This window comes from Python bivittatus, unplaced genomic scaffold (assembly GCF_059951505.1).
Source record: "Python bivittatus isolate LINGU-HERP-01145 unplaced genomic scaffold, Pbiv_v1 ctg000120_np1212, whole genome shotgun sequence".
NCBI lineage: Eukaryota > Metazoa > Chordata > Lepidosauria > Squamata > Pythonidae > Python > Python bivittatus.
The window spans coordinates 7845089-7865209 of NW_028277037.1; the positions used below are offsets into that span (position 1 = coordinate 7845089).

Below are 20121 nucleotides of genomic sequence, written 5' to 3' on the forward strand. Positions count from 1 at the left end.
TTAGGAAACAAAACTTCCAGAACACGGCCACACAGCCCGGAAGACCCACACCAGCCAACATTTTCTTAGTTTCCAACTATTTTCAAGATAACACCCCACAGAGTACATTATTACTTCTTAAATATAATCATTGTAAGTAAGTTTGTATGTCATAGTTTTGAAGACCATGAAGAGAACTGCAATTGATTATTGTGGTTCTCTTTATAGTATACAAAACTATGACATACAAACTTACTGAAGGGTAAAGTTTGAAATCTATATATTTTCATAAACATAAAACTATATTTTAACGAAGCTATATAAAAATATCCTCATAGCTAGTAATGAAGGAATATAAAGCAGAGGAATCTAAAGGAATGGACTTACTAAATCACTAAATTAAATTTCAGCAGAAACAGAGAATGGACTGGGCTACTAGATGCCATTCTGGCATTCTGAAGCAAGATAGGGATGAATTTGAGTTATACAGATAGCAAACATAACACTCCCATGTAAGAATGAGAAGGAATTTTATTTTAAAAGAAATCTCAAAATATTAATACAGAAAATCAACAATACATAAATGTGGCATCGATAAAGTAAGGCGTCATTTTACCTTCATTCCTGCATCGGAAATCATCTTACATTCTGACAGAATAATCTCCTTAATTTTCCAGTACTTGCCAAGGCTCTCCAAAGCCTATGAACATTTTAAACCAATGTTAGTTTACTAGCATTCTAAGATAAAAATAATTATTATTCTAGAAAATCTCTTTCTCCCCACCACCACCACCCAAAGGCAAAGAAGATTGACCGAATCGCAAAAGATATCATGAAAAGGAAAACGGTCGGCCATGACAGAACACCCAGAATACACTAATCTTTTTTTCAAAGGCAACTAATGTTGCAATATTACTGTAATGAATGGTATGATTTCTTCCAGTAATATTACAACATTATTTGCCTTTGAAAACGATTAATGTATTCTGGACCTGTACGGGTTTAAGATAGATAACCACATCCATTCCCAATTCTTTGCTTTGAGTAAAAGCAAGAATTTAACTTATTAAGCCTCCCTCAAAAAAACTTTAGAAAATACTAAATCAAACTGATTTAGTTTCTCTAAAAACATAATCACAAAACAACATTTTTGATCTTCTCTAAATCATATTTTGGATCATCAAGTTTTCTTTGCAAAAAAAGTATATAGAAAAAATATTTATATAAATTTTAATGAAAAATTTAGCCAAATATATTTGAACCTATAATATTTATGATCTCTGCAGAGAAGCAATATTAAACTTTTGTAAACAAAAACAATATCTTTTTTCCTCTTACATATTTATTTAACCACATTTTATAATTTTATTATTCAGAGTACCAGGACACTAAAACTGCAGATTCAAATGTCTTTTCCTAAATTAATAGCCATATTTCATTTAGTAGTCTAAGAACAAAATTATTGATTATGCTGAAGGATTATTCATATTACATCCTTATTCTCTGCTATTTGTGCCGACATTAAGAAACAGTTGCAGTTATCAAAAACCAAAACAAAGAGAATAGCAACTAAAAGGCAGATAGAAATTGCACAGAAAATATTACAATGATCCACAGAACCCCACAAACATTTGCTTATTCAAGAAGAATGCCTAGAAATACATTTCCAAGCTTCTGGGTCTTCACCTGATCTGTGATACCTATCCGTGAAATATTGATATAGGCTAATGAAGGTATCATTGTCAAAGACTGAATCCCGGCATCATTCACAGCTTGGCAATTAAACAAATTCAAATAAATTAGATGTAGGCACCTAAAGACAGTATAAGAAATCTTGTAATTTTTTTTGTTATTTATGCTATAATACATCTTCTTTGGCATATACATTACAAGTAAGAAAATTAAAGTGGAGCTTAATGAATAATTAATCAAAAGTACAATTCCAAAAGTAGATTACATTAAGATCATCCATGAAACATACAACATGTGACACCAGACAGTTTGGAGCCCAGGTGCCTGATGGAACAACCAGCTGAGTCTATGTCAACCTCAACTTTTAAATCCAAGTACTGCCCTCAATTGGAGAAAGCTGCCGACCCTTTTGAGATATAGGTACAATGTATAGGTATAGTAGGTACAAGGTACATGTCCTACAAGAATGTTTTGCAATGCTTTCTTCCACCTTTGGTATTCCAGGTAGTTAAACATGATATTTCCTAAGACATATAAAAAAAAATCAGCTGTATTGTTTCCATTGGGGGAAAAGCCAGAAATCCATTCCTGAGCGACATTTTATTAGGACTAATCAAATTGACTATGAAAAATAGGAAAGCTTTTGAATTTTCCATTGGATAAAAGCAAAAAAGTCTACTTTTTTTGTGTGTGTGATGGTGATGGTGGAACAGGCCATTTTTAAATGTTTATTTTAAAACATTTAAGGAACAAAATAAATAACTGCATAAAAGAAAAGAGAAGAAAGTGTAAAGGAAAGTACAGAGTGGATGGAAAATAAAATATCAGTAAATAAACAAAGAACTTACAATTGTCATAACATTTAAAATTCATTATTTCATTGATTAAATAATTGAACATATTAAAAAATCTAGTTGTTGTTTAGCTTTTTGCAACTCTTTCATCACTTTCCTTTTGGGGTTATTTGTATGTATCTGTTCTAATTCTCTTATTTCTCCTTCCAATTGTGCTTTCGGTCTGTTATACTGCTGTTTCTGTTCTGCTGCACGTTTTATGAAAAGTTCTCTCATGTAAGCTTTCCTTGTCTCCCAAATGATTGACTCTGAAATTCCTGGTGTTTTATTTGTCTTGAAAGAAAAAGTAATAATTCCTCTTTGCATTTCCCTAAGTAGCAGCCTGTCATTCATGTTCCATTTAAAGGGCAACTTTTCTTCAAGATACCACATTATTAAAATTGGATTGTGTTATAGGAAGAACCTGTACTTCTTTGATGGATGATGTTAGGGTCTTAGAAACCCAACATATATCAGTTCTGGAGTATGATTTGTGTCTTGCTGGAATATGTGTGTGTGTGTGTGTGTGTGTGTGTGTGAGAGAGAGAGAGAGAGTGTGTGTGTGTATACACACACACACACATACAAATACACATACAAAATCCCTTTTGGATTTTGTAGCCCCCATGCATCTATCAGTGCCAATTCATCAATATATTGAAAGACTTTGGAGAAGCTTCCCTTTCATCCCTTGGAATGAAGGTCTACTTTTTTGAGGGTTTAATTCCCTCCAACTGCTAGTATTACTAAACAATCTGTTTTGATTAATTAAATATAACTCAGTTTAAAATCCTGAATTACATTTTGGCTTTGTTTATGTGGGGTCCATGCTACTTTGCTCTTCTGCTGTGCGACACTAAGGCATCTTTGTGGGCTACCAGTGAAGCCTCATGGAATCACATATTGTTTAATGTTTTCATAGCTAGAGAGAGAGGCTGTTTTGTTTAAAACTTGTGATTAGTGTGAATGATGCCAGAGCCATGTGAATGGCCTTCATTCAGTCTGTTGCTTCCATCCTGGGACTGATTCAAAACTAAATTTCTTATAGCTTTAAACCCTGAGCCTACTTTGTAGAAATCATTCCCTCTTTCCCACTAGTTAAAAAAAACAAAAGCATTAGTCTTTAGAATAATTCTGGAGAACTCAAAACTTTGAACTCGCTTTTATGTTAACTGGATTATTCCTAATTATTATATTATCACTCCCCAATTATTTTCTGGTATTTTTCCCATGGAGCAAAGCAATATGATTTTTTAACAAGTAAATTAAGTAATGTTTAAGTGCATGGAAGGATATTCTGTTACTGTAAAGTTTCATTGTAATATTATATACCCCTTGAAACTCCTGAATCCCACCCCAAATATGCCCCCACAAATTTCAAGGGGGTTCTCAACATAACACACAAAACCTGTTTTTAAAGCTTTTGTTTAAAAAAAAGTTTAAAACCCATATAAATGGATCATATAATTTGGATCCCAGTGAAAGACTAATTTTTATACTTCAGGTTTTATGCTTATGTTAACTGACTTTTATTTGTGTTGGTATCTAGTATTTTTAAGGATCTTTTCATCATTCTTCTGAGAGAAAAAAACTATATACATAGATTCATCTACACTGAGTCATCTGAAAACCAGCAAAAATATTAATACGATGTATGGAAAACATTTTAAAACTATTTTAGAATATTGGTCGTTCCTTGAACAATTTTTTTAGCTGCCATGTTGCAAACAGTTACTTTTGCCACTTTAGCAACAACAAAAAAAATGCTAAAAACAGAAAACACGAATTATGATTATTATTTATTTCTTTATGACATTTATTATGGCTGCCCACTCCAAAGACTCTGGACGGCTTATAATATATCGAAAAATGCAATTAAAACAGTTAAAAACGTAACAGCAAAACAGAAACGCCCTGACAAAAAACTGCCGTAGCAATCAGAACCAGGACAGGGGCTCACAACGAGACCAACCCCAGGTCTGGGAAGAGAGCCAGATCTCGAGGGCCTTCTGAAACCCCAGGAAAATGGCTGCCTTCTTTATCTCGGGGGGAATGCTATCCGGAGCGCAGGAGCTGCGGCAGAGGATGCCCGGTTCCTCTGTCCCACAAGACAGCGATGTTTAATTGAGGGGACCTGGAATGTACCTGGAGTTGAGATTTAGCCTCCTGAAATGTACAGACAAATGTTCTTGAACATGTGTTAACAAGGAAGTTCCACTGAAATAATGTCCAATTATGTATGCTAATCTTTGGTCTGGGACTCCTAATTTCAGTGACCCAGAGTCACAATTAACTGTTGCTACATTATATTAAAGGGGTATCGGAGTTAGTTAAAATGAGTATTTTCAAACATGCTTCTTTAAACATTCCTGTGCTAAGTATCAGCAAATAAAAAACCTTGCCACCTGGTACCTTTCAGCTACTTTTAGGAGGGCACTGTCAGAGATATAGCAGCAATTAGCCAAAATGAGTTCTTTTAATCTTGGGCCTGAAGGACCGTCGACAAATGATTTTATTCCTGAATCACTGATTCTGAAATATAAATGGAAAATACTTAATTTTACTTTGTTCATGATTCTAAAGTTAAGTTTTAATCATTAGTTCTTGAATGCAAGATGATAAACACTTGAAATATATAGCAATCAATGTCAATCTTCAGAGATATAAATGTCTAAAAGAAATGCTAGCAGGCCAATTTTTATCAATATTTCAAATAATCTTGTCCACTTTATAAACGAAACATGGGACTAACTGGAAATATTTCTGTATGTTAGCTAGATTAGCTTAATTCATATTTATTGAAAACTAACCCCCATTCATTCTAATCACATTTACTTTCAAGGAATTCTATTTAGAATTGCAGCTAAAGCCTGTTTCATTAAATCTTTAAAACAGAGAACAATGTAATAAAATACCATTACATTACAAGTTAATTTCTATGTGCAACAGCTAATTGTTGTTGCAGGAAACCATCAACAGCCAAAATTCAATCAGCACATCAAAAAGTCACTCTGTTGTTATTCTGACTATGCTGGCTACTCCAAATCCTAATTTATTTTATGTGAGAATTCATCAATCACAGCATTTGTCTGATGTCTACCTGGTAGTCTTGCATCTATCGCTTAACTCACTCAGTGGAATTGGTGCCCTGCTTCTGATGAAAGATGGTTCCAAGGATTTAGTCTTAATGTCCTGTTCTGCTGATACACTATTTGTTTATAAAATAATAATTTTATTATCTGCCCTTCATTGTAAAACATCCCCGGGCCAGTGCCTCGGTATATAAAAAGCCAATAAAAGCATTCCCACATCTATTTAAAAACCTGAGAGAAGGGTATGTTTTCACTGAGTATGAAAAACGAAGCAACATCAGCACTGCCAACAGGCTGGCAAGATGTATATCACTGCCACAAAATCCTTTTCATTTTGTTTATGTAGTGCTTACTTGCAGGCAAACAGGTTTGCACATTTTGACTTTATGAGTATCCTTTTTTTCCCCCGACATGGTTGTAATGCAATTACCTCAATACTTTAAAATGAATAAAAATAACGTCGTTACAATGAACAATGCCATCATGTAACTATAACAATACCTTATGCAGCCTGACAAATTGAGTATAACAATATGGTCCAGCGGTCTGATGAGCTTGAGAGCTACATCTGTTATTTTCTGGCAATCAGCTACATAAATATGTTTCATTCCAGGCCAGAATTTGCTCATGACTTTGAAACTTAGATCAGTCACCCGATTACTCCCTGTTGAGACAATACACCAGAATCAGGTCATTCTAACCCAGAATGGAAAACCTGTTTCAGCCACTATATATAGTAGCAACTGGAAAGTGCAACTAAAGTCAAAGGAACGGGAACATTCTTTAAAAATTTGCCAGAATTACTACATTATCACCTACCTTTTATCTTCATTTTAACAAGTTCACACGCATCGAGTGCACTGAGACCTGTGTCAGAAACATGTAGGGATTCGTTGAATTCAATAGACACAATTTTTTTGCACTTTTGAACCAACGCCTTTAAGAGAGGAGGAGATAATTAAATAAACACATGACATCCTTTATTAAAAATGCCTTTTATAAAAATAAATTTCATTTTCTACGCTATTTCATACAAACTAACACGCCCATCCCCACTGCTCAGGCTATTCACCAATTGGAAAATAATGGTTTATCTTCTACTCTTTCTGTCACACCCAGATTACATAGAGTTTCACTGGAGGAAACACAACCTGTTCAGTTTAATTTGGATGAGAATGTTAAGGAATCAAATATAGAAATCCTCCAAGAAGCAGCAATTAGTTGCAGAGGCCATTAACATGAAACAGCTTCTTGAAAAAACCTGGAAGTGAATTTGATAGAAAGCATTCCATACCCCAGCTTTGATCCTGGTATCTTAGGACACCATACCAGTGGAAATATGATGAATTAGGAAGGATTATAAAAGAAAGGGTATCAAAGTCATAAATTCCTTGTTTACTCTTAAGATCGGCAGACCAGTAGTAACTGACAGAAAAGATGTTTAAAAAGGCAAAGTACTGTTCCTAAAGTTTCCAATTTTGCCCTCAAGGATGTTTGGCAACGACCTTCGAAAATGCTGTAAACATGCCCTGGAACTGTTGAACTAATGGTTTAACTAGAACTGAGACAGAGAAGGGGATTTTTGAATGTAGGGCAATCACTCACAGAAAATAACACGGACTGGACTCTCCACTGTTTAAACCTGAAAAAAAGCTGATTAGACCAAAGGCCTGTTTAATGTCCAGCATTCTGTTCCTGCAGGGGTCAAGCAAAGCACAAGAACCATTGCATTCTACTTCTCACGTTTCTCAATAATTGGGATGGAGAAGCACGTGCCTCTGTCTATCGCACAGTGTTGGCAACTTCATCTGCCATTAATTTGCCCAATTCCTTCCTAAAATCCTTCCTTTTAATATAGTGAGTGGAATAGCACACACAAAACTCTCTAAAAACATTTATTGTTTTATTTTCCATTTCTTTCCGGAAGAGTCCCCAGCAGGAAATTTGTCTTTTTACATCAGTCAAACACTGGGTTGATATTTTCATTGAACTATTCCCTCATCCCCAAGAGCCTATTCCTTGTTTCATCATAGTTGGCTCAAATCATACCCATGTGTCTATGGTTAGGATTTTTTGCTCCAATGTGCATCAGTTTACACTGCACCTGCAACATTAAGATTAATTTCCTCAATTTGAAAAGCTCCTTGTCTAGATCAACCTAAGAAATCTGGTGTAGGCAACAGATTTGGCCATCGGGCTGCCCATCTTTAATCAGCAGACTGCTCATACCACCTTTCTATGAAAAAATCCAAAACAGTCCCACCACACAGCCAGGGAAGACCCAGTTTTTACATTCCTCCATTGCAAGTAGTCCTTGTTTAGTGACTGCCTCATACAGCGACCATTCACAATTATGACAGTAATGAACAAGTAACTTTATGACCACTCCTCGTATTTAGGATTTTTGCAGGTCTGTAAAGCAAAGGAAAGCTGAAGTAAGATCATAAGCATAGTCGTGGTTTCACTTATCAACCACTTCGCTTAACAACTGAGTTGCTGATCCTGATTGTGGTCACTAAACGAGGACTACCTGTAATTACTTTCCAGCTGATAGATACATCTGTCCTGTTTAAGAATTACTTCTAAAGAAAACTGTAATACACTTTAGAAAGCCCCAGAAAACAGATTTATTTATATACTGAAATGATTATTTGAGAAGAAAGATAAGTATAGGAGAAAATTATTCCATCAGCAAAGGTGTCTTGTAATGTATCTCTCTGTCTCTGTCTCTGTCGGTCTCTGTCTCTCTCTCTCTCTCTCTCAGAAGAGCAAAATCAAAATGGAAGTCATTTTCTTCTAGAATATTTTTAGTTTGATGAAGTTTTGCTGTGGAATAAATGTATTAATATAAAAACAGCCTTGTTAATAAATGCATAAGTTATTAGCACATGTGATTTTTAATAGACCCAGAAAGGTTCGGCACAAGAGGAATGGAAAATCCGAGTCTCCTGCAGCAGCTTGCCACATTTCTGTGCTAGAAACAAAGGCACATTGAAGCACTCTTTCCAAGTTCTGCCAGCCCCCCCGTTCACCTGCACGGAATTCTATGCATTCAGCTGGCATAACTCTTCATGACTCTCAGGCTAACATTTAAATTCAAGATCATGCAGAAGACTGGTCCTTTCTTACCTGAATACATCTGTCAGTAAGAGTGGGCATTTCATTAACTGTCAGGTACTGGATACCACTGCAACTATTACCAATATTCCTGAAGCCTTCCACTGTAATCTTATTTTGAAAAAAGAAAGAAATTAATCATAAACCATTCATTACAATTATGTTACGATTGCAATGTGTTAAGCAATAACCTGGAAACCAAATATGCAACTAATTGTATCATTTAAAAAAAAAAAGAATTTGTTGCAAATGAAGCTTCAGAAGCAGATATCCTCCTCCCCAATTTTTGCTCAAAATATAATAAAAAACCTGCCAGAGAGAGAATACTCCCCCTATATTTGTCTACTGTATCGGTGAGAAACATTTATGACTCTGGAATCATCAGTTTTCAGGAAGACTGCTCTCTTGTGAGTTCTGTATGATTCCCACCTTCCTGAAACAAAAATTGAGATTCACAAACACTTCCCACGAATTCCCATTTACAGTGGGGCAAAAAAGTATTTAGTCAGCCACCAATTGTGCAAGTTCTCCCACTTAAAAAGATGAGAGAGCCTGTAATTTTCATCATAGGTATACCTCAACTATGAGAGACAAAATGGGGGAAAAAATCCAGAAAATCACATTGTCTGATTTTTAAAGAATTTATTTGCAAATCATAGTGGAAAATAAGTATTTGGTCAATATCAAAAGTTCATCTCAATACTTTGTTATATATCCTTTGTTGCCAATGACAGAGGTCAAACGTATTCTGTAAGTCTTCACAAGGTTTTCACACGCTGTTGCTGGTATTTTGGCCCATTCCTCCATGCAGATCTCCTCTAGAGCAGTGATGTTTTGGGGCTGTCGCTGGGCAACACAGACTTTCAACTCCCTCCAAAGGTTTTCCATGGGGTTGAGATCTGGAGACTGGCTAGGCCACTCCAGGACCTTGAAATGCTTCTTACGAAGCCACTCCTTCATTGCCCGGGCGGTGTGTTTGGGATCATTGTCATGCTGAAAGACCCAGCCACGTTTCATCTTCAATGCCCTTGCTGATGGAAGGAGGTGTTCACTCAAAAGCTCACGATACATGGCCCCATTCATTCTTTCCTTTACACGGATCAGTCGTCCTGGTCCCTTTGCAGAAAAACAGCCCCAAAGCATGATGTTTCCACCCCATGCTTCACAGTAGGTATGGTGTTCTTTGGATGCAACTCAGCATTCTCTCTCCTCCAAACACGACGAGTTGAGTTTAGACCAAAACGTTCTACTTTGGTTTCATCTGACCATATGACATTCTCCCAATCCTCTTCTGGATCATCCAAATGCTCTCTAGCAAACTTCAGATGGGCCCGGACATGTACTGGCTTAAGCAGGGGGACACATCTGGCACTGCAGGATTTGAGTCCCTGGCGGCCTAGTGTGTTACTGATGGTAGCCTTTGTTACTTTGGTCCCAGCTCTCTGCAGGTCATTCACTAGGTCCCCCCATGTGGTTCTGGGATTTTTGCTCACTGTTCTTGTGATCATTTTGATCCCACAGGGTGAGATCTTGCGTGGAGCCCCAGATCAAGGGAGATTATCAGTGGTCTTGTATGTCTTCCATTTTCTAATTATTGCTCCCACAGTTGATTTCTTCACACCAAGCTGCTTGCCTATTGCAGATTCAGTCTTCCCAGCCTGGTGCAGGTCTACAATTTTGTTTCTGGTGTCCTTCGACAGCTCTTTGGTCTTGGCCATAGTGGAGTTTGGAGTGTGACTGTTTGAGGTTGTGGACAGGTATCTTTTATACTGATAACAAGGTCAAACAGGTGCCATTACTACAGGTAACAAGTGGAGGACAGAGGAGCCTCTTAAAGAAGTAGTTACAGGTCTGTGAGAGCCAAACATCTTGCTTGTTTGTAGGTGACCAAATACTTATTTTCCACCATGATTTGCAAATAAATTCTTTAAAAATCAGACAATGTGATTTTCTGGATTTTTTTTCTCATTTTGTCTCTCATAGTTGAAGTATACCTATGATATACAGGCCTCTCTCATCTTTTTAAGTGGGAGAACTTGCACAATTGGTGGCTGACTAAATACTTTTTTGCCCCACTGGATGTGCATGAATATAAAGGAGAAGAGCGTATGTTTTTACGTAGATTAAACTGGAAACAAAACAAATGAATGTTGTTTTGAGTACACTGGTTAAGCATAAGTCTTTTCATATGGGCACATGGAAAAGGAATGCATATAACTTTAAAAACATTATTGACTGTTTATGAGGAAAGACTGAAGAAGTTGGTGAAGAATACAAAGTCAATGAGAGGTTAAGAGTACAGGAGAAAGGGGGAGTTGGTAATATCATGGTGGATCTTGGGAAAAAGTTGACAGAAGAAAATGAAAGAAGTGAAAGAAATTGAGTGAAAGAATTATTGCAGACAAAGCAAGTCTGATTTCTGTATGAAAAAGCACTAGAATACAGACAAATCTTCCAACTGAATAAATGAAAAAAGTAGCTGTAAGGAAAAAGGATGTGGAAGCTGCTTCGAAAGAGTGAAAATGATTATGTTACGGAGTGCCATACAAATATGTGGAGTTATGTTGATGAGAAGTATAAAAAAGGATGTTTGGTGGGATGAAGAAGTAAACAAGGTTGTCTGAGAGAAATGCTTGTTATAATAATTACTGGGGGGGGGAGGAGGATGAAAGAAAGTTACTTGTTTCTTTATTGATTTTATATGGCTTGAACACTGCACTACTTACAACAAAAAGAACAAGTCCAATTAAAAACTAGGGAATCATTAATCATTAGTTTTAATTAACCAGGGCTCACATACATACTCCCTACAAATGGCCCCCATATTGTACAGTATAAACAGACAGAAAAAATAGTTGCAAAGAATGCAAAGACAGCAAAAGACAGATAAAATTCAAAGAATCAGGGAGTAGGCAGGGACATTTTGATGGACTTTTTAAAAAAATGTTTCAGATGTGGGTGAAGAGGGCTAAACAAGACGCCTCCAACAGAGAGATGAAATTAAAAAACAAAATGATTATTAAATATTTGGGAGGAAACTGCAGTGAATGAATACTGGAAGGAGTATTTGAGAGCAGTATATATAAGAATCATAGTGATATGATGGAATTAAAGAGTGGAATTAAAACTAATTCTATACATGTCAGTGTTCAAGTAAAATTTTATGAAGGCAAAGTTGTAAAAGCTCTGAGATTGTTGAAAAATGGTGTAAATGGATGCTGAATGAATGTGGACTGAACACAAATGTGAATGACCAGTACTAAAAAGGTGTGTTGATATTGTTTGGTCATATAGAGAACATGAGTGAGGATTGAACTGCAAAACATGTCAATGGGTGTAGACGAAGGGAGAAGAGCAAGTTGATGAATTCCCCAAAAGGAGAGAGAAGAAAAGTTGAGAGAACATAAGGTAATATATGAAGCAATGTACAGAACTGTGGAAGCAAGGATGGTTTACCCGGTTTGAAAGATATGCACAGGTTTAGTGAATGCTATTTGTGTAAACTAGAGTTAACTATAATTCCCATTCCTTTCTCTGATCTCATGCCTTGACTTCTCTTGCTTACTATTAATTAGTCCCTCTTCTATATAACTTTGAATTCCTGAAGTGGAATAGCATGAAGAGTGTGTATCTATGGAAGAAAATATTTAAATCAATGTCTTAGGCTTGGCAGTGTTAGTTAGTTAGCTAGTTGCCTATATATTAAAAAGAACAATTCTGACTCTGGATTGGAGGTTGCTCTGAAGAGTAAGAAAGCAATTATATTCTACTTAAGCCAATTTTGCTTAATGTTATTTCAGCACTGATTGGAAAGAAAAGGGCACATACTGTTTTTCCTTTCCACCAAAGTAAAGTCAGAGTTGAAAGAACCAATAAAAGGAATTCTTCACTTATCTGCAAAGCAGGATGTTACAGCCATGCATAAAAAAAGCAATCATTCAAGCTATGTAGAGTTGACTCCTGACCCTACTCTTCATTATCTCAAACTATGTGAAAGCTGAACTTTCACTGATTTCCCTGTGATAACAAGTAAATATCCAAGGGATTCCAGACTAGCCCCATGTAAGCCTTGCAATTCTGCTCTCAGACAAAATGCCAAAAGCTCGCTGGCTGAAATGTAATTTCTCTGACAATGCCCACCTGGCTCTCAGCTCTCACCTGTGGCTCCAAGTAGCTGTAACATGTGTAGCGGCCACATCCTGGCAAACCATCTTGGCAGACGGGCCAAACCAGGTGAGGGTAGCCAATGGGCCTTCAATTCTCAGTGAGGCAGGGGATTTATCGATCCCAGCGTGTGAAGTCTGGCTCTGGCAGATTGAGCAGAGGAGGCTGATCAACGGTCCAACAGTTAAGAAGGCAGGCCCAGCAGGCACTGTGGAGTGCTAAGAGCATGACAAGACACTAAGATGTCCTGGTCATCCACTGCAGCAGGAGAGGTCTCCAGCTGTAATGGTTCTCCGTGCCACTGGATTAAGGTCTCTTATGCCAAGAGAGTGGGACTACCGCTGGGCATCGGCTGTTCCACTTAAAACTCCATCACACACAGGTTTCTGTTGTGCAGTTCAACTTCATCTACAACTCGTCTGCAAATCATCTCAGTCCAAACCTAATTCATTGAGCCCTGCAGCGATGGGGGAGTGATGAAGCAACAGGTGCAGATGCCTGCTGGCAGTTGTAGTCACAAACCTGCACGTGGGTGGCCCTTGGACCAGTGGTCATTCGTCTCAGTACCTGGGGCAGCAGAAATGTCTGGAAGCATCCAGGGCGACTAGGCAGCCCTTCTAGGATAGCACTGCTCACCCTCGCATGATGGAGGGGGTTAGAAAAGGTACCTTAAACCTTACCTACCCCACAACATCTGGCTAACTAACTGCAGTTGGCAGATCATCTCCTTAGCGGTTGAGCATCAAGAAAAATGAATCAAAGAAAACTCATTTTCGCAGCCTGTAACATCCACACCTTGCTGGATAGAGATAAGGTGTCAACGCCTGAAAGACGAACAGCACTCATAACAGCTGAACTTTGCCATTATAGCATTGACATTGCTTCACTCAGTGAGACCAGGCTGGCAGACAGAGGTTCATTACAGGAAGCAGTGAGTGGATATACGTTCTTTTGGAAAGGGAAACCATAGACTGACAACAGGACTCACGGAGTAGGTACTGCAATCAAAACTGCTCTGCTGAAACACATATCTACTCTACCCGCTGGAATAAATGAATGCATTATGAAGTTCTGCTTTCCTCTCAGCAAGTCCTGGTATATCACCATTGTCAGTGCCTTTGCACCAACTCTCATGAGTCCAGATGAAGACAAGGAAGGTTTCTACGAGGACCTGGATCAGATTACTCGAACAGCCCCCGCCACTGACAAACTTGTCATTCTAGGCAACTTCAACACTAGGGTGGGGACAGACAGTGACAACTGAATGGAGTCCTCAGGAGACATGAGGTGAGAAAACTAAATAGCAATGGCCTGCTGCTTCTGAGCAAATGTGCCGACCACAACCGTGCATCACTAACATGATGTTCAGACTTGCAAACGAGTACAAAACTATCTGGATGCATCCCAGGTCCAAATACTAGCACCTACTTGACTATGTCATAGTACATCAGCACGACCTTAAAGATGTCACAATCACCCAATCCATGCAAGGTGCTGAGTGCTGGACAGATCACAGGCTGGTCCAGTTGGTCCTCAACCTGCACATAACCCCTTTACGTCATAAGCAATCAAGGACTGTCAGAAAGTCATTTAACGTCGGCAGACTGCAGGAACCAGGCCAAGCCCAATGTTTCCAAGATGTACTTAATGAAAGACCCTCTGGAAATTTACTGCTTGTAGGAACCTGTTCTGAAAAGTGGACACAGTTTAAAGACATCATCACGCAGAGTGCAACAACTATACTCAGACTGAAAACCCGGGCGCATCAAGACTGGTTTCATGAAAACCACAAGACCATTTCAGCAGCCCTCCAGGCCAAGAACAAGGCCTACGCAGACTGGCAGAATGACCGACCCATCATGTATCTCAAAGAAAGACAAGTCAAGCACCTGTAGTCCAAAGTATAGCTGGAACTATGAGGAGTGCAGGATGAGTGGTAGCAGAGAAAGGCTGAGCAGGTGCAACGCTACGCAGACACTTCTTGCCACCAGATACTTCTTCAGTGCCATAAAGTCAGTTTATGGTCCTTCTAAATCAGGGTGCTCCCCCCTTGCTGTCATCTGATGGGTCGAGCCTGATCAAAGACCAGGAAGGACTAAAAAACTGCTGGGCTGAACACTTTTCCAACCTATTCAATAGGCTGCCCACAACTGAACATTATGTCTTACAGCAGATTCCTCAGCTGCCAGTCTTGGATGCCCTGGATTTGCTTCCTTCTACTGATGAGATCAAGAAAGAGATCTCACAGATGAACTCAAATAGAGCAACAGGACAGGATGCCATTCCTGCTGAGATCTACAAAGCACTAGACCCAAACACCTTACTTGATTAATATTTTACCAAATATACTTTTATAAGCTAGGAAATTACCTGAGGAACCACTGAAAGTTATTGTGATGTTATTATGATTACTACTATTATTACGTTGATTATTCTTAATGGTTTATGTACTTTTTGTCATAGAATAATATACAAAAACTATTGCTGTCAAATCAGCAGTTTATCACACACTAAAAAAATCATAAACTATTAAGAACAGTAATTTGCGGTTTCTTTGTCCAGTTATTTAAGAACAATAAAACATAGCTACAGATGTTCAGTGTGTCAACTGTTTTGGATTCTCTTGCACCCCAGGGCTTCTGGGGGAGGTAGGGCAAACCGAAGACAGCTTTGCAAAAACAGAACTGACGACTGTGGCAAAGACCAAGGAACCGGTGAGGAAGGAATCTATATATGTCAAGTCCCTGCAGTTTTCTTGCCAGATCAGAAGTATAGAGCAGACAGAGTTGCTGACTTAACATTACTAGCTGACTCTGGCCATTTCTTCACTAATGATTTATAGTGGCTTAGAACATCGCTCAGCCATTGCTATGACAAGATAAAGCTTGTCTTCATCAATGATTTATTTCTGGAGGATGCTTGGATGAAACTATAAGATGCTAAATCATTAGGGGGAAAATGCTCCCCATCTGTTGGACGATGCAGCTCTTTCTATAAACAATCACTACAGTATGCACTATAGCAGTCATTAAAGCTCTTCTTCTCTCACCTTCCCACCTTGAAATGCTGCTTTGATCCTAGCTGAAAAAGCAGTCTGGCTTCTTCTTCTGTGTCATAAAAATATATTGAAATGATAATGCTTTAAAAAATCAGCTGAGTTTTCTACTGAACTATCTGAATCAGTTCCCTGGAAATCATTTGCAATTGTGATTTTACCAGACTTGGAGTTATAGTATTCTCTGGTAGAGGCTGCAACATTATGCTGCTCCCCACCCCTCGGAATGATTTAAAACTTCCATTCAAATTTCTTAAGAAAAACGAATGAAACATTGAAAAAAGTCAATGATGGTTCCAAAGCATGCAGCCCCAATAGGGACTTTTCTCTGCTACTGCCATAAAATAGATCTGCAACTCTCCAATGTAAGAAGACATCTTGTGAAAGACCTCTTCAAATGCAGAGGATGACAAGAACATAAGGTACAACTTTGGACCAAAAAAGAGATTCTAGGTCTATTTCCTGTAGGAAAAGAAATGTGTCTCTTTAAGTGTGGTCCTCTGCCCCCTAAACCATTGCACGTTGGCCTGGGCATAATTACTAGTTGTGTTATATAAGTTTATTAAATAGATATTGGGAGAAGTGCACCTTTCATTTCAATAAAGGACATGCGTGTGATAATTGAGCTCCCAATGAGGGTTATGCAGTTCATTATGGGGTCTCTCTGTGAGACAAATCATCCCATAATTCAGCATTAATCATCATTTCCCAGAAATGTGTCAAAGCAAGAACGTCTATCACTCCAAGAAGAAGGGTGACTGGCTATCAACTATGCCTATCATTTGACAATGAAGTTGGGAAAACCTGAAGGATTATTGCACAGGGTATAGGCTATTGTTCCAAAGGAACGAGCTTCCCAACCCCTCTGGAATCACTTGAGCAAAATCAACCTGCTTTGAACATATATTGGCATTTGGGGATGAGGAGAGCATTTGCCAATGCTTCTTCCTGAAGTACCCAGTTTAGCATCTCATTGTCTCTTTCTGTTAGAAAGTTACTATACTGTACCACAGGCTAGTCTTTGATGAAGCAAGGGTATCAGCAAGCTCATTGATCGTTGGTTTTCCTTTTCAGGAAATCCCATCTCCCCCAACGAATTTCATTTTGTCGTTCCCTGAGTCCAGCACCCTCGAGGATTGTTAAGCTCTGCGTATCTGGAATTTCAAACTGTATACATGGAAGTAAGGCAGCAAAAAGCATGCTTGTTTTAAGTCCGCCCCACAAAATAAGCCATGCTTTCATTATGCAATAAGGACTTGTTTATAGTTAAGACACCCACTGGAAGTGAGCCAAAAGCCTATAGTGCTATTCCTCAGGAAAATTAAAGCAGCTGTGGTAATGTAATTTAAAACCGCTCAAGTTTGCAGCAGGGCTTGTACTCCTTCAGTATACCATGAGTGCTGGGTAACGTCAGTCCTCTAGAGGATTACTTTCCCTACAGTATGAAAAAGAAAACTGAAATGCAAACCTGGAGGCAGCCTGAAATATCCAAGTAGATGAGCTTGTGACATCCTCTTCCATTGCCGAGGTAATGTAACCCTTTGTCTGTGAATTTTCTGCAATAAGCTATGCTTAAAAACTGTAAATTCGGGAAGCTCCTTAATCAGAAGGAAAGAAGGAAAAAGCATTCATTGTATCTCTGTGTTCAGATTTCTGATGCAATCTGATACTTTAACTGGAAGGCTTTCTAATAACTGGGGTGGATGCTAAGAGTTTAATGGGCGTTTTTCTCAAAGTACTGAAGAACATTATGTTTCATTTTTCTTTATGCTTAAACTGCTTTTTGAATGCAGCAATCCTATCCTCGCTTTTCTGGCGTAGTCCCATTACATTCAGAAACAGTGGGGTGTCTGAGCAGATATATATATGATTGAATTACTGGAATCAATAAATATAATGAAAACGGACTTCAAAATTACTTTGTTTGGCTGTAAACCAAAACATGTCCTAAATTAGAAAGGCATGAATCATCAACAATTTCAATGGCAGTTGTAACATTAACTTTACCATATTACAACCTATATTGCAATGTGAAAACCAGAACTAAATCAAAAGAAGAATAAAGCATGCAAAAAATAAATAAATGTTCCAACTGCCCTTTGCATGTAACGGTACTAAGGCTTGAAGCAGTTAAGGCTTCAGGTAAATAATAACAATAATAATAATGTTCACATATAAAATTAAATGCTGTAATGTTTTATACAGTTATCTAGGAGTAAGTCCCACTGATCACGGTGAGATTTATTGCTGAGTAAACATATACAAGGTTGCAGTGCACAGCATCTCTAGAAAAGAATTATTTAAATCAAATGACAGACAATGTAGAGAAAATCGGACAATATACAAGGCAAACATTGAGCTGGACACTAAACCTTCTACAACTGCTTGTATTTATTTTTACAATGCAGATGTAGGCACTGTCATGCTGAAAACTATTGATTTTATGCAATTATAGTATAGCTGGGGGAAAAAATGGCAATCCCACAATTACCAGAAATGAAAGCTTGCAGAAAGGAAATCACAATCTATCATTAGGAGTAGAGACATTATGTTCTTCAATAGATGTAGTTTAGGACAACATTTTAAGGCAATTTCACTAGTCAGCAAAAACGAGATCAGAAGGATTAGAAACACCCATAATGAGGAAAGCATGACATCATGTTCATTACCTTAAGACTTATGTTTCTTTTCTTAAAATGAGAAGAAAGAACCCAAATGTATAGATAACATTGATTGCATATTATTTAAATTTAAAATAGTATTAATGTAAAAAATATATTAAAGTAAAAATGTAAATAAAACTTGTGGACAAGTGTCTCTAAGAAGGTAAGGGCTATGAACATTATGTGTATCTGCCTTATTATAATAAATTATTATTAAATTCACTTTCACTACTGTACTTTCTCCAACATGCTTGGATGTGTTTATGAAGTTACCACAAGCTGAGGATGCTTTTTTAATGGCTATTAAGAAAACACAGTGTTCCCTATGAATGAGCTTTGTTTTAATTCAGTAACACTAAATCTGATTGGCTATATGGGCTGGAAAAATAAGGAGAAGGTAGTAGTAGTTGTATCTAAGTAGCATGAAGAGCTGTTTTTAAATAGGACTGCAGAAACACAAATGGCACAGCTGTAGCATTTTCAGAGGCCTTCCTTTAAACTTGAGCTAATAATGGTGGGGGGCAATGATTTTGTAACTGGAAGCTATGTAACTATTCCAAAATCCAAATAATAAAAACTCAAATGTTATTTAGAGATGCAGGAAGAACACAGTTATTCACACTGATCCAAACTTAATGCAAAAAGCTAAAGAGGATATAGTTAATTAGTGGAACAGCTGAATTTTAGAGTAGATGACTACAGATTTCAAATCTCCTTTCCCAGAAGCTCTCAGGTTCTTTATCTCCACTGTTCATGTCCTGATTTGGGATAATGAGTTGCTAAGTCCCACTGCTGCCACCTATCTTTCAGCAGGTGCCTCACCTAGCATCCATCCCCTAACCCCAGTATATGACAGAACTAGGGCTGTAACATCATGTTACTTTCTGGTGATTTTTAAAATTGTTGTTGTTGTTGTTGGTCACACAGTCAGCCAGATGTTTAGACTGGATTTGGCATTTTTATCCACCTATCAAGTCCTTCCTAAGGACCTGGGACAGGCAGATGTTGCTGTTTGATGGTGTTAAAGGTATCGTCGCAGGATATAAGCTGTTCCAAGTAAAGCTCCCTTTTGCAATTGACTGATGGTGATTTTGTCAATGCCAAAGGTGTTCAAATGGTGCTCCAGATATTCTGGGATTGCATCCAAGGCACCTATTACTCTTGGTACTATCTTTGCTTTCTTTTGCCACAGTCGTCCTACTTCTATTTGCAGGTCTTCATATTTTGTGATTTTCTCCAGTTCTTTCTCTTCTAATCTGCTGTCTCCAGGTACTGCAATGTCCACTATCCAGACTTTTTTGTCTGTCTTATCAACAATTGTTAAGTCTGGGGTGTTGTGTGGCAGGTGTTTGTCTGTTTGAATTCTGAAGTCCCAGAGCACTTTAGCTTCTCGATTTTCTATTACTTTATCTGTTTTGTGGTCCCACCAGTTCTTGCTTGCAGGCAAATGGTATTTCTTGCAGATATTCCAATGCCCCACTGTTGCTACTTTGTCATGCTATTGTTTGTAATCAGTCTGTGCGATC

At 37.9% G+C, this 20121-nt stretch overlaps 2 protein-coding genes across 2 annotated transcripts in view; one reads left to right on the plus strand and one right to left on the minus strand.

Annotated features, from left to right (window-relative positions):
- Positions 1 to 222: 222 nt before the first annotated feature.
- On the minus strand, positions 223 to 18780 carry FBXL13 (F-box and leucine rich repeat protein 13). The gene is made up of 5 exons (XM_088134951.1): positions 17401 to 18780; positions 8726 to 8824; positions 6416 to 6533; positions 6098 to 6260; positions 223 to 5036 (listed from the first exon to the last, which is right to left on the minus strand). Exons 2-5 carry the CDS (start codon positions 8753 to 8755, stop codon positions 4886 to 4888), a joined length of 462 nt encoding a protein of 153 aa, XP_087991077.1. The 5' UTR covers positions 8756 to 8824; positions 17401 to 18780; the 3' UTR covers positions 223 to 4885.
- The window catches only part of LRRC17 (leucine rich repeat containing 17), a 36295-nt gene continuing 28180 nt past the window's right edge, over positions 12007 to 20121 (plus strand). The window contains exons 1-2 of the mRNA XM_088134949.1: positions 12007 to 12121; positions 17007 to 17460. The gene's annotated coding sequence lies outside the window, so the exon portion shown is untranslated. The remainder of the gene's footprint in view (positions 12122 to 17006; positions 17461 to 20121) is intronic.

What these genes read in the sequence shown, in the direction of transcription:
- FBXL13 (XM_088134951.1), bottom strand. Translation starts at nt 8,755, where the DNA reads ATGCCCACTCTTACTGACAGATGTATTCAG. An exon ending in TTACTGACAGATGTATTCAG is followed by an intron (nt 6,534 to 8,725) that starts GTAAGAAAGGAC and finishes CCTCTCTTAAAG; the next exon opens with GCGTTGGTTCAAAAGTGCAA. An exon ending in AATTTGTCAGGCTGCATAAG is followed by an intron (nt 5,037 to 6,097) that starts GTATTGTTATAG and finishes TTTATATTTCAG; the next exon opens with AATCAGTGATTCAGGAATAA.